Source organism: Grammomys surdaster, unplaced genomic scaffold (genome assembly GCF_004785775.1).
Source record: "Grammomys surdaster isolate TR1022 unplaced genomic scaffold, NIH_TR_1.0 124903, whole genome shotgun sequence".
Taxonomy (NCBI): domain Eukaryota; kingdom Metazoa; phylum Chordata; class Mammalia; order Rodentia; family Muridae; genus Grammomys; species Grammomys surdaster.
The window spans coordinates 27,767-41,493 of record NW_021619838.1 but is presented as its reverse complement, the minus strand read 5'-3'; the positions used below and the strand labels follow the sequence as shown (position 1 = coordinate 41,493).

General features: G+C 47.3%; 2 protein-coding genes across 4 annotated transcripts in view; one reads left to right on the top strand and one right to left on the bottom strand.

Annotated features, from left to right (window-relative positions):
* The first annotated feature begins 544 nt into the window (after positions 1-544).
* Positions 545-12,703, top strand: Noc2l (NOC2 like nucleolar associated transcriptional repressor). 2 transcript variants are annotated; one of them, XM_028784862.1, is made up of 19 exons: positions 545-587; positions 702-860; positions 1,981-2,155; positions 2,238-2,366; positions 3,705-3,822; positions 3,910-4,000; positions 5,003-5,081; positions 5,184-5,294; positions 5,563-5,676; positions 6,516-6,704; positions 6,868-7,007; positions 7,709-7,820; positions 8,794-8,907; positions 9,299-9,400; positions 10,489-10,632; positions 10,752-10,865; positions 11,107-11,242; positions 11,736-11,822; positions 12,308-12,703. In XM_028784862.1, exons 1-19 carry the CDS (start codon positions 562-564, stop codon positions 12,406-12,408), a joined length of 2,241 nt encoding a protein of 746 aa, XP_028640695.1. In that variant the 5' UTR covers positions 545-561; the 3' UTR covers positions 12,409-12,703. The 2 variants fall into 2 exon arrangements, with proteins under 2 accessions (XP_028640695.1, XP_028640694.1); XM_028784861.1 differs by having other exon boundaries at positions 3,702-3,822.
* The window catches only part of Samd11 (sterile alpha motif domain containing 11), an 18,233-nt gene continuing 16,959 nt past the window's right edge, over positions 12,454-13,727 (bottom strand). The window contains exons 9-11 of one of the 2 annotated variants that reach the window (XM_028784865.1): positions 13,455-13,576; positions 13,188-13,298; positions 12,454-13,069 (exon numbers count right to left, since the gene is read on the bottom strand). In XM_028784865.1, the coding sequence (XP_028640698.1) occupies positions 12,827-13,069; positions 13,188-13,298; positions 13,455-13,576 (476 nt within the window). In that variant the 3' untranslated portion in view covers positions 12,454-12,826. The remainder of the gene's footprint in view (positions 13,070-13,187; positions 13,299-13,454; positions 13,577-13,727) is intronic. The other variant, XM_028784863.1, reaches the window with a different exon arrangement.

The following is a 13,727-nucleotide window of genomic DNA, read 5'->3' as shown; positions in this document are numbered from 1 at the left end:
ATCCAGCTCCAGGTTGGTCGGTCGGTCGGTCTGCCTGCCTACTATTTATCATCTGTTTATCTATCTATCTATCTATCTATCTATCTATCTATCTATCTATCTTTATCTGGTTCTTCGAGACAGAGACTCTGTGTAGTCGTAGCTGTTCTGGAATTCGCTTTGTATAGACTGGCTTCGGACTCTGAGATTCGCCTGCCTCTGAGTGCTGAGATAAAAGGCGTGCTCGTTACTTTTTTTTTAAAAAGATTTTTTTTCCTGGGCGTGGTGGGCAGGGCTGTTCGGATTTTCAGCCTTGTTTCCCAGGTGGGAACGGTTGTTACTGTGTTTTATGAAGGGCTTTGAGCTGTGAGAGAGCACTGGTGAATTTTTGCGGAACTCGCTACTTAGCACACCTGCTGCGCCAAGATGAAGAAGGCACCCTTCCGCCTGGGGACCGCCCGCACTACCGCTTGAGAACCCTAAAGCCACCAGCAGGGTAGGACGGGCGGGGCTCCCGAGAGGAAGTCTGGCTGCACAGGGCATTCTGGGCCCGGAAGTGAGGCGCATGCTGCTTTGAGCATCATGGCTGCATCTCGCTCTCCCCGGAGGTGAGTTGAATAAGTGGGCGTCCGGATCCCGGCAGGCGCTTGCTCTCGGGGCTCTTTATGTTTCTAAGTGTGGCTGGCGGGCTGGCAGAGGTCTTGACCTGATTTAACTTGCAGGCGACTGGCAGAATTAACAGTTGATGAGTTCTTGGCCTCGGGCTTTGAGTCGGAATCCGAATCGGAGCTGGAGGACGTCAAAGAGGCTGCAGCGAAAGAGGAAAAAGGGCGAAGAGCCTTCTCTAACTTGGAGCAGCGGGGCACGCGCACCTCACCCAGGTGAGAGCCGGTCCCTCCCTTCACCCTCCGGCCCCGCCGCACGACGATCTACTTCCAGTAGTTCACGCTGCTACACAGAACCATGGATTAGCGGACTTTGGGCCGATGTGCGTTGGAAGATAGTGTAGAAGGCTGCTTTTTTTTTTTTTTTAAACCACCAAGAAAAGCACTTGGCCCGGGCGGTGGTGGCGCACGCCTTTAATCCCAGCACTTCGGAGGCAGAGGCAGGCGGATTTCTGAGTTCGAGGCCAGCCTGGTCTACAGAGTGAGTTCCAGGACAGCCAGCCAGAACTACACAGAGAAACCCTGTCTTGAAAAACCAAAAAAAAAAAAAAGAAAAAGAAAAGAAAAAAAGAAAAGCATTTGGCCCTGGATAAACCAGTGGGTTTGTTGGAGGAAAAGTAACTATGGGTAGAAGGGAAATATGGAGACTGGAGGGCGTGTTCGCCAGTGCAGATAAGGTCTCTGGGCGGGAATGCTGAGATGGGTGCAGGGCTTAATATTAAATGATGACAATTTGAGCGAGAAATGAAAAGAAAAAGCAGGCAGCCTTTGAGGAATTGGAGTAGAACATGGCTGTGGCAGAACAGATCCAGGAAAGTAGCAAGTCAGAGTGACAATGAAGGGGCCTGGTTCTAGAAAGTCTTTTGGTAAAATGGGAAGCTGTCTCAGGGCTAAGCAGAGAATTGATGTTAGATATCATCCAAAGGGGTCTCTAGGGTTGTTGTGATTGGAAGAGTTGCACGGTTGGAAATGGAGAGTTTTGAGGGGAAGTGCACACATGGTTTGGAGGTGTTATTGTAGGAGAGGTAACAACACTTACAACAATGAGGTGAGCATGGTGGGTGCACAGCTGGTCTGGGAGTGCCCCAATCTTATGCTGAATTTGAAATGGTTGTATTGAAACAATGTCAAAAAGTGCTGTGTATGTGTGATTATGGAAGAGAGACGAGCCTGATGATTTACCTCTGGATAATCCTGCTTGGTCTTTGGTCCTACAGTGAAGGGAATATACTAATGTGGCTTCATTGAGGCAACAACCAAATTGGCTATGTGGAAGGACAAAAAACTTCTTCCCATGTTGACTTTTCACTGGTCTTACTGACACCCATTTTCTCAGCCTGCATAAAGGGCATGCTTCTGAGCACAAAGACCAGCTCTCTCGGCTAAAGGACAGAGACCCTGAGTTCTACAAGTTCCTGCAGGAGAATGACCAGAGTCTACTGGACTTCAGTGACTCAGACAGCTCTGTGGAGGAAGAAGAGCAATTCCACTCCCTGCCAGACATGCTGGAGGTGAAACCTGGCAGACCTGGGCATTGGGGCACCAATGATTTCTAGACACTGTCTCAGCTTTGTTCTTTTGTATCTTGTACAGGAAACAAGTGAAACGGAGGAAGATGGAGGAGAGGACAGTGACACATTGCCCAGAGGACTGCAGAGGAAGAAGAATGAGCCTGTACCTGTAACCCTTGCCATGGTGGAGAGATGGAAGCAGGGTGCCATGGTGAGAAGCAGTATAAGTTGGGTGTCTGGATCTCCACAGGCTGGAGACTCGGACCTTACCTCATTTGAGGTATCTGAGATAGTAGGTGAAAAGACTGTGCTTCTGGGAAGTATATAATGAGGGTCTTTCTAAGTGCTAGGGTTCTTATTTGTAGTGTATAGTCCTGCCTACTTCCTTCTCACTCTCTATCAGGGTCCTGGGCGTTGTGGGGTGGGTATAGAGTTTGTTTCATTTCATTTCGTTATCAAGATATCACAGACTGGGTAATTTGTTTTTTGTTGTTGTCTTAGTTTTTATTTATGTATATGTGTGTTTTGCCTGCATATATGTTGGTGTACCATATATATGTTCATAGTTAGCAAATGGCTGTGAGCCACCATGTGTGTGCTGGGAATCAAACCTGGATCATCTGGAAGACCAGTTAGTGTTAACTACCAAACCATCTCTCCAGCCCCCGACTAGATAATTTGTAAAGAAATTTAATTGGCTTACATTGCTGGAGGATGGCAGGTCCAAGCATATGGTGATAGTCTTTGGTAAAGGCCTTGTGTGATGTATGATACTTGTTCAGATATATCTCTTTTGAGTTGTTAGATATCTAGCCCAGGACTTGTATATTCTAGGTAATCACTAGTATCCTAAGCCCTGTGACTGTCCTATAAGTCGGCTAATGCCACCATAGAGTCCTGAACCTTGTTGTCTCATGTAATCTTGATTACTTTTCAAAGGCTCTACTTCCAGTTATCACCAAATAAACTTGGATATTAAATATCTACTATATAAGTTTTTTGAACCATAGTCAGACTTAGTATTATTTGTTCACTGGGGAGTGGGAAATGAAGTCAGTGTCCTTTGAATAATTTCATACTTAACTTAGAGGTTTTGGGACTTTTTACGACAGGAGATCACTATGTAAATCACCCTGGTGGCTAACCTTGAACTCTATATAGAAAAGTTTGGCCTCAAAACTTGCTGTGGTCTCCTTGCCTTTGCTTTCCTAGTGTTGGCATAGTAGACATCAACTACCATGCTTAGTTTTAGCATTGGTTTCTTTAGGGAAGAAAGTAAAAAGGGAGAAATTCCATGTACTTTCTGGAGCAGGTTTGTAGTACAGTATTCTCTCCCCTTTCTTCTGGGACTCCTAAGACAGGCTCTACCTATCCAAGTGGGCTCAATACCTATTTTGTTGTTGGCTTATGGTCCAGTGATCTTTGCCCTACAATTGCTCTGGCCCTGAGTTTGTGGGTTAGGAGCACCTTTTCAACTTGGAGCATGTTCCTGGAGCCAGGTACTGTGAACTAGTCTTCTAGTGATCTTGATCTCTTGCCTCTTCAGCAGCACCTTACTCCCAAGCTGTTCCATGAAGTTGTACAGGCATTCAGAGCAGCTGTAGCCACCACCCAAGGAGACCAGGAAGCTGCTGAGACTTGCAGGTTCCAGGTCACAGATAGTGCTGGTGAGCTGGGGACAGGGGACCTGGGTCAGGCTTCAGTGTGACACCTATGTTCCCTATAAAGGTGAATGACACTTTTGTTCCTTGCAGTGTTTAATGCTCTGGTTACTTTCTGCATTCGTGATCTCTGTGGTTGCCTTCAGAAGCTACTATTTGGAAAGACACCAAAGGATAGCAACAGGTAAGGGGATGGCCAGGAGTTTTGTCATTAAAGTAGAGGAGGTCACAGAAAGTCTTAAGGAAACACAGAGAACAACTAATAAATACAGATGAGTCATGGTGGGGCTGAGAGTAGACATAGCCATGTGTCTTGAGGTAGCAAATACAGAAGAACAAAACCTGAAGGAGAGATGGTGGCAGTTGGTTGATGCATTGACAGGATGTGTCCATCCAGAGGCAGCAGAGAATGAAGAGGGCAAGGAAACCAACAGGTGGAGAGGGTAGAGAATAAGCCAGATGATTGGACAGAAGCCCAAGTCAATGGCTAATGCACCCAGATTCTGGGGAGCAGTTGTCATGAAGGGATAAGTGAGATTTTAGAAACAGGTTTGCCCCCCTGAGTTAGGTACAGTGTTTGAGGTATCGCACAGATGAGACGGTGTAGGTTTGCATGCTGGAAGGTTAGACAGTGGAGAATAAGGAGTAAGTGGGGACACTAAGGAATAAGGTGTAAAACTCACAGGGAATTAGTTGCTGTTGCCAGGTGTTCAGCTATTTGGCAGTTAAAGGGTCTGGAGTTTAGGTAAATTTAGGTAAAACTGAGTATATAAGTGCATTTTTTAATGGTATGTGGCATGTACAGGTCTGAGGCACACAGCCTGCAATAACAAGGGGTGACTGGTTAGGCCCCGTAGGTCTTGAATGCTGTCTACGAGTTTGGATGGATGGAGCTACAGGGACTCAGAAGAGAAATCTATCTGAATGTCCTAGGGAAGATACTGAACTTTTTGTTGTTCTGAAGTTGTTCTAAACTCTGGCCAAATTGGTGGCCTGTGCAAGGGGCAGGTGTTGCCTTCCTGCAGGTGTCAGTCTGGGCTATGCTTAAGAAGTTCCTGGTAAGCCTTTGTGTCTACCAGCTGTAAGGAGCCCCTTGGCGTTTGTGTATATGGGGTCGGGTTGTATGACCTTGTGCTTGGCAGACTTGTGTTGAATTTCAGGAATGGGGTGGGTGTTTTCCCCGCAGGATGCTGCTGCCATCTAGTAGCCCACTGTGGGGGAAGCTCCGTGTGGATGTCAAGACATACCTGAGTGCAGTTGTACAGGTACTGTTCTGGTGGGTAAAGAATCCCAGGAGACCTGGTCATGTCTGGTAGTCTGATGCTCTCTTACACCCCAGACTTGAATGACTTTCTCTTTTTCTTTAGCTAGTAGCCTGTCTAGCTGAAGCCACGGTGTCTGCAGCTGTCCTGCAGCATATCAGCAGCTTGGTTCCTTACTACCTGACTTTCCCTAAGCAGTGCCGAATGTTGCTCAAGGTATGTTAGCCTGTTCTATGTTGGTGTAGCTAGGAGTGCATATGTTTACCTTTTTTGTCCTACTCTTGGCTAGGACAGAGGCAGCATTTGTGCCTATACTTGGGCTCCTGCTGTGCCCTCCACTCCACCAAGGGTCCCAGTCTCAGATAGCCCCCAGTCCTCTCAGGGCAGCATTGCTTAGTAATGTGAGAATAGGCTCCACTGAGGCATGCCTGCTAGCCATGGAGGGTTCTAGGCCAGGAAAGGCAGTGATGTATCTTTTTTTCAGAGGATGGTAGTTCTATGGAGCACAGGTGAAGAATCTCTGCGGGTCCTGGCCTTCCTGGTACTCATCAGAGTCTGCCGGCACAAGAAGGAATCCTTCCTTGGTCCTATCCTGAAGGTAGCGTGAATCTTGTTCATTAAGGTCTGTGTTGGGAATCAGCATGAATGCCTAGCAGACAGCCTTTGTGGTTGATGGTACTTACTGGGACTTGATGCTAAACTGATCACAGTTTTCTTACCAAGAAAATATGGTGGCGCTGGGCTGTGGTGGCGCACGCCTTTAATCCTAGCACTTGGGAGGCAGAGGCAGGCGGATTTCTGAGTTCGAGAGTTCGAGGCTAGCCTGGTCTACAGAGTGAGTTCTAGGACAGCTAGGGCTACACAGAGAAACCCTGTCTCGAAAAAAAAAAAAGAAGAAGAAGAAGAAAAAATAAAATAGGGTGGTGATGGGAACAGGAATCCATGGTCTTCTGGGTATTGGTGATAGTGGGCTCTTTTGTATTGGCGGCAGGGGGCTCTTTTCCCCTTGGGATGAGAATGTTATACCTAGGAAATAGGAACATGTCTGAGGCCACAACCAAGATCCCCACTGTCTAGCTCCAAGCCTGGGGTGGCATCACCTGGAGTCCCACTGTACAGACTCAGCATGAAGCAAAACATCTCCTCTACTTCCTTTCTAGGCCTTCAGTCATGTCCTTGCCTATTCCTCATCTTACCCTTCTCTTACCATACACCTTCCTCTCTTCTGCATATTTTAGATTATTTGCCTTGAGGCTGGTGGGTGCAAGTGTGTGGGCTGAGAAACATCAGAGTCCTTGAGTGCTGGGAACCATTTAAGAATTGAGTCTGCAGCTGAGTCTGGGTCAGCAGTTCTCATGGAAAGTCCCAGGTGTTGGCAGGTGGCTTGGAACTGAACAATAGTTGCTCAGGTGGCTTTAACTTTGGTTTGTCTGTCAGCAAATGTACATCATGTATGTGAGAAACTGCAAGTTCACCTCTCCCAGTACCCTCCCCCTCATAAGCTTCATGCAACGGACACTGACTGAACTACTTGCCTTGGACCCCAGCGTTTCCTATCAGCATGCCTTCCTCTACATCCGACAGCTTGCAGTTCACCTGCGTAATGCTATGACCACAGGCAAGAAGGTACATGGTCAGACCCTCCTAAGCCAGTAGCCCCACCCAGGGCCTTAAGGCATGTTAGAAGCCACTTTTTAATTTGGGAAGGCTGCTCAGCACTCTGGAGGGAGGGTTTGGCTGATTCTGGCAGGGAAGAATGGGCCTTAGATGTAAACATTACTCTCACCAGGAGACATACCAGTCCGTGTACAACTGGCAGTATGTGCACTGCCTCTACCTATGGTGTCGAGTTCTGAGTGCCCTTGGTTCCAGTGAAGTCCTGCAGCCCCTACTCTACCCTCTCTCACAGATCATCATTGGCTGTATCAAGTGAGTTCAAGGACAGGGCTATGTTAGATTATCCTGGGGGTTGAGGACAGCAAGTTCCTTGGGATACTTGGCAGTGCTCTTGGTATAGGGCAGAAGTTTCTGATCTGTTAGCTACATTGTACAAAGAATTTTCTCGGGTGAACATACCTTAGATACTAGCTTTTGTGTCTGTAGTTTCTGAATAGGGTCTGAGAAGATGAACTGGATATAGATTTCAGGCAACTGGGCTTTGCAGTCAGCCTCTACTTGGGTAAATAGGTTAGCTGCTTGGGCCTTGTGTAGTTGGAGAGCATTCAGATCTAGTTTTAAGTGCTTTTGATATGTTGTGAGTGTGCTGCATACCTCCACTGAAGACTGGGCTACAAAGGGAAAGAGACAGGTGGTACAAGAAAACAAAGCAGCGAGTGGAGAGCAAAGGAGGCAGGAGTGAATGAAACTAAACTAAAGCTGGATGGGTATCTTTCAGTCCTGCAGCTGAGTGGTAGGGCAGTACCCAAGGCCAAGCATTTTGGTTGTCCCTGTTGATTTTGTTGACTATTTAAATTACTATTCCCCATGGGTGCTATGAGTACTCACCCTGTAGGAATGACTAGGACCTCCTGTAGTTGGTGCTTGTGAATGGGGAGGAGTCAGACAGTGGGCAGCTAACACTGATGTTTGGGCCTGGCTACCTGACTAGGCTCTGCTCCTTTTCTCTCCAGGTTGTTACCCACTGCCCGCTTTTATCCGTTGCGCATGCATTGTGTACGTGCCCTGACATTGCTGTCCCAGACCATCGGCACCTTCATCCCTGTTCTGCCCTTCATTCTTGAGGTGACTGTGCTAGGCACAACTTGGGTTAGACTTAGAAATGTCTTTTGGAAACCATACCTCCTTCTTTGTGTCTGCCAGTGCTAACTTCTAACAATGGCCCTGTGGCCCCCTGTCTTTGCAGTCCTTGTAGATCTGCATTTAGTCTTTCCAAGTCTCATACTCACTATGACACCTTTCTTGTTTTCCTAAATAGACCTTATTCTGACCTCTACCTTGGTTCACTGTACCTGCCCTTGGTCTCTTCACATCAGGTCCAGATTCCCTTGTGAACCACAAGGGTTGAAACCAAGCCCTCTGCTAACAGTGTCACTGCTCTTCCTTTAATTTATGGGTAGGAAAAAGGGGGATATTGATATCAGTTCTATATGTTAGTTAGCATCCTTTGCTTAGATAGAGAAAGAACATTCCCTACTCCCAATTTATTATTAGTCATTGTAGCTGGTTAGGCTTCCAGAAACATGTTACATAAGGGTTTTTTTGTTGTTGTTGTTTTGGTCAGGGCTTTTCTATAGAACCTTCCCTCTCTATGCTTCTACATGTACCTTGTGCCTCCTTGGTTTACCTGTTCTGTGTGTGGGGTCTCCTAGTAGTTGGGGAGGTATCCTTGGACCAAGAGGTTAGGCTAGACTCCTATTTCCCTCTTTTCTTAGGAAGGCCAAACTGTATAGCCTGCAAAGTCTGTGGGGTATGGAAAACACAGTCTCTCCCCTAAGACTTGCCTTTCTCTTCTCTGTGTTTCTTTGTTGCTGGTTGTATTCACAGTGCCTGGGATGCATGAGGCCCAGATTCATATAACCACTGTCTCTAAAGGTGGTTAAGTGTGTATACAGGAGTCCTTATTGTTATCTGTCAAGGGGCTCAGGGCTCTGGAAGATGAACAGGGTCTGGAGGCATCTCTGGTGTTGAGTTGTCTTTAGTTGTACAGCCTGGTCTTGGGGGATCTCTTTGGGTTGGGCTGACACTCTGTGGGTAGATTTTCCAGCAGGTGGACTTCAATAGGCGGCCAGGCCGCATGAGCTCCAAGCCCATCAACTTCTCTGTGATCTTGAAGCTGTCCAGCACCAACCTGCAGGAGAAGGCATACCGGGTGAGGCTGACCTCAAGGTCTTCTGGGAAAAGCCTGGGGCTATGTTTTAGTTGGCTCACTAGTACTTCAGGCAAGCAAGGGATTCCCATTGTGCAGCATTTGTGGTTTCTTTTGAGACCAGATCTCTCTATTATGTAGCCCTTGCTGCCCTGGAACTTGCCATATAGATAAGGCTCACCTGTAAACTCACCTCTCAAATACTGAGATTGTGGTTTTTGTAGTCATAGACCAATGACTCCTTAATCTTAGTCTGAAGCTGGGTGTGGCTTGGGGGAGGTTGTGAGTACTGTTTTATAGCCCTGGTCTTGGAGATTTAGCAGAATTGGGGTGAAATATAAGATCATGGGCTACTGGGCTTCATCATCTAATGAAGTTGGGCCTGCCCCCTTAGGATGGCCTACTGGAACAGCTATATGACCTTATTCTGGAATACCTGCATAGCCAGGCCCATAGCATCGCTTTCCCAGAGTTGGTGCTGCCTACTGTTCTACAGGTATGTGCTCAACACCTGACTTCCTTTCCCTGGCCAGACCTTGGCATCCTCTTTGTGGCTAACTTGTACAATCTTTTAGTAGGTTTGTTTTCCCCTTACGTTCTAGTCCTAGAAGACCAGTAGCAACACCATGTTTATACAGCTACCTGGTGCCAGATTCATTGGTGCCAGTGTGGGGAGAGAGTGATCATTTGCCTTGGTGGCTTGAGCTTTTCTCTGGGGACTGTGGAATTAACTTGTAAAGGATTATTAGCCACTGGCAAAGTTGGGTCAGGTCTGGGTAACTTAATCAGGGTCTCAAGAATTTATAGACCCTTACCTAAGCTGTCTGGAGCCTACCATAGACTATGGAAGTCTAAAGCCTGGGTTGGTCTGGTGCCCATTTTGCTTTCCTAGGTGGTCCTAGTAGTGAAATGCAGTTCTCCCTCTTTTCAGCTCTCTCTCTACCCCTTCTGAGAATCTGTTTGCTCTTAGCTCAGCTATTTCCCATCTCAGGCCCTTCTCATAGGAGGAGGCTAGTGCTGTCCCTTTGTGGTACTCGTAAGGGATTACTCATAGGCTTGTTGGTATTGGGGTGTTGCTCATACCTGAGCTATACCTGTGTCAAGCTCATATAGACACAGGTGTATGTGTGAAGGCAGAAATTGCATATATAGCTATGCACATGGGCTCTATCACTATTGGTTGCATTATGTGGCATTGACCTCCCCCTATGTCCTCTTGGCTGATGATGTCAGGTAGTCAGGACACTTTTAGTTTTAGGTTCAACATTTTAGGTGTATGGACGTGTAGATCTAGAGTAGGAGTTAGCAGATATGTTTCAGTTAAAATCAAAATAGCAAAAAAAAAAAAAATTAAGGTTTTATGACTTTTCATAGCTCTCAGGCTGTTGCAGTAGCACTCAGACAAGCACATGAGTAAAGCACATGAGCAAGGTCTTATGCCTGTGAGACCTAATTAAGAGATTGATAGCAGGTCCTTATGTCTCCTTGTGATTGTCACATGGCTTTTTACTGCTTGGACCCACTCGGGGGTGAGGACTGGAAGGAACTATCACTGGAGCTGTACTAAGTCCTTCCTTTCTGCAGCTGAAATCTTTTCTCCGGGAGTGCAAAGTGGCTAACTACTGCCGGCAGGTGCGCCAGCTGCTGGAGAAAGTGCAAGAGAACACAGAATATATCCAAAGCCTTCGACAGAGAGTGACTTTCAGCGTGTCTGACCAGCTGGCAGTGGTGGGTTGGAACTTGGCATCTGCACTGGAATGGTGCTGCCTGAGGTCAACAATTAGGGTGTGGTAGGTGTTTAAGGGTTTCCCAGGATGATCATGGTCCTGAATTTACCCAATCCTTAGGATGCTTGGGAGAAGCAGGTCCGAGAAGAGGGGACCCCTCTCACCAGATACTACAGCCACTGGAAGAAGCTGAGGGACCGTGAGATCCAGCTGGAGATCAGTGGCAAAGAGCGGGTATGGCTGGGGGTCAAGCAGGTTATTTGTAAAGGGCTGAGGGAGTGAAGTTGGAAAAGGAAACCAAAGCAAGAGGGAAAAAAGAAAGGTGAGTTTGAGTGAAGCCTGTAAATTGCTGTTTACCTGCCAGATAGCTGGTCCCATGTGTTGCTATAGATGGTACCTGAGGTGGGGCTGGGCTAACCCAGTTTTCTTGGACTTTCCCTACCCTCATTATTTGTTCTGTTTTTGGTCCTTGAAGCTAGAAGACCTGAACTTCCCAGAGATCAAAAGGCGGAAAGTGGAAGACAGGAAGGATGAAGATAGGAAAGAATTAAAAGACCTGTTTGAGTTGGACAGTTCTGAGGGAGAGGACAGCACAGACTTCTTTGAGAGAGGTGAGGTGGGATTGGTTACGAGCTGGGTGTGTCTGGAGCATTCATGTCTGGTTAGTGAGCAGACCTGTTTTGTTGTTTAGTGAGCAGACCTGTTTTGTTGTTTTTAATTTTTATGTCTGTGTGTTTTGCCTACATGTATGTCTGTATCACATATCCCCTGAGACTAGAGTTAGAGACAGTTGTAAGTCTCCATGTGGGCACTGGGAGTCAAACCCAGGTCCTTAAACCACTGAGCCATCTCTCTAGCCTCTAGATGTGTTTCTTATACTACTCATTGGCCCCTTATATTTAAGCTGGGGACTCAATATTGGTAATTGTCACCATGCTGGGGCCTCTATATGGGTGGCAGAAAGGGCTAGTGGCCCCCTTGCCACTGCTGAGGCCTGGGGCCCTATTGGATGTCCAGAGGGCTACTGGACTAGCCAGCTCTCCTTTGTAGCTGCTCATCTTGCCCTGTTATTGCACCTGGAGTTGTGTGTTTCTTCATTTGCAGAAGTTCCTGGGCTCCTGGAAGCTCACCGAGGAATGAAAGATGATCAGGAGGAAGAAGATAAAGAAGAAGGTGCCAGCAATTCAGAGGGTAAATGGTTTCTATTATGAAATAGACTGGCCCTGGAGTCTGTCTGGAGGCAAGGCCATGGGAACACAGCTCTAAGCCAGGCTTATGCCCCTTCCAGGCCAGCTGCTGTGTACTTTCTAGCAACCAGCTATATAGCATGATGATAAATTTAATTAATGCTGTAATTAATTAGTGATGAGTAAGTAACTTCTTTTTTTTTGTTTTTTGGGGTTTTTTTGTTTTTTAGGGGTTTTTTGTTTTTTCGATACAGGGTTTTTCTGTATAGCCCAGGCTGTCCTGGAACTCATTCTATAGACCAGGCTGGCCTCGAACTCAGAAATCCGCCTGCCTCTGCTTCCCAAGTGCTAGGATTAAAGGCGTGCGCCACCACTGCCCGGCTTTTGTTTTGTTTTGCTTTGTTTTTGTTTTTGTTTTGAGTAAGTGACTTCTAAGGCTGGCTTTTTCATGATCTAGCAGAATTTATGTAGTCTCTTCTTTCTCTGTAGATGGAGACACAGACCCAGGGGTGGATCTGAGTGAACTGTGGCAGCTGGCTCAGGGACCGCAGGATGAGCTGGAGGATCTTCAGCTCTCAGAAGAGGACTGAGGCTCCTGGAGGCCTTGAGGACGACTGTGCAGCAAGAGGACAGTAGACATTAAACAGGATTTTATTGTTACAGCACAACAGAACAAATATACTAAGAGCCATTTTGACCCTGAAAGGAAACTGTTTCTGCAGAGCCTTCTGCTGCCCCAAGCAGGAGGCTGACCCTGACCTGCAGAGTTGTCCCAGTTCAGAGTGGGGAGGGTGGCTCCATAGCCTCTCCACTTTGTCTGTCTTTGGTTTGTCTGCAGACCACTGCAGTTACTCCTAGAAGGTAAATCCATTATTTTCTTCTTAAGCCGTATGTTTTTCTTTTAAAAATACTCTTGGCGTTTTTGCATCTAAAAGAGGGAAATACCCTGTGGGTGGGGTGGCCAATTTCACTGGGTATTAGGGAGTATTACAGTTGCCTGCTAGATCATTAGAGAAGCTGGGAAGGATCTGGGGCCCCTGGGAGCAGAGCTATGGTCCCTGACCCATTCTCCTGCTTGGGTGAGGCTTGGCTTGTGGGCAGGTGAGTCCCTTCATATGGGGAGGTGGTGGTTGCTGGGGACAGGGGTTGCTGTCCTGGGCTGAGCTCAGGTGCTTGCAGGCTTGGTGGCTGCAGCGGCAGGGCCACAGGGAAGCTGGCCATATAGAAGACACGGCCCAGGCGCTTGGCCACCTACAAAGAGATGAAGCTGGGTGAATACCTGCTAAGTAAAGGGGCAAAGGAAAACAGTTCCAGGTACAAAGAATCCTTATGCCCTCTCTAGATTGATGAAAGCACTGGACATACTTACTTGTGCCCTGATCTTGAGGGCAGGCCCTAGCTTCAGTCCCATGGTGTTCAGAAGGTGCTCTTCTGTCAGTAGAGGCAAAGTTTCTCCATCTATTCCTTGTTCTCTGAATACCTGGGGACAAGTTAGGCCCATAGAGTAGAGTTGTATGTCTTGCATGTAAAAATAACTCAGCAAAAGGAAAGTTCTTTTTTGTGGGGTGTAGAGACTGGGACATTGCCCAGAACTGGGCCTCTTGGCCTAGCCCTAGGGACCTGCCACTCCCCTCACCCTGGCATACTCGCTACAGCCAGAAAGGCCCCCCACGAAGTTGCAGACATCATCTACAGTCCACTTGTTGACATCCTCAGGGACTGTGGTCTCCTCATCAGTGAAGAGCCCCCCCATGGTACCTGGAGAGAGAAAGGATGGAGAGAAAGGGCTTGGGCTTTTCCATTTCTTTGCCTCCTTCCCCATTGGCTGACCTCTTAATTGGTTAAAGTCCTTGGCTCAATGACAAAGGATTTTTCTCCCCATGGAACACCCCCTATCAGTGGGTGGCTA

Excerpts from the sequence above, each read along its gene's own strand:
- Noc2l (XM_028784861.1), top strand. The coding sequence starts at position 562 with ATGGCTGCATCTCGCTCTCCCCGGAG. Across the intron at positions 588-701 it reads GCATCTCGCTCTCCCCGGAG|GCGACTGGCAGAATTAACAG; the intron begins GTGAGTTGAATA and ends TTTAACTTGCAG. Across the intron at positions 10,633-10,751 it reads TGTCTGACCAGCTGGCAGTG|GATGCTTGGGAGAAGCAGGT; the intron begins GTGGGTTGGAAC and ends CCCAATCCTTAG.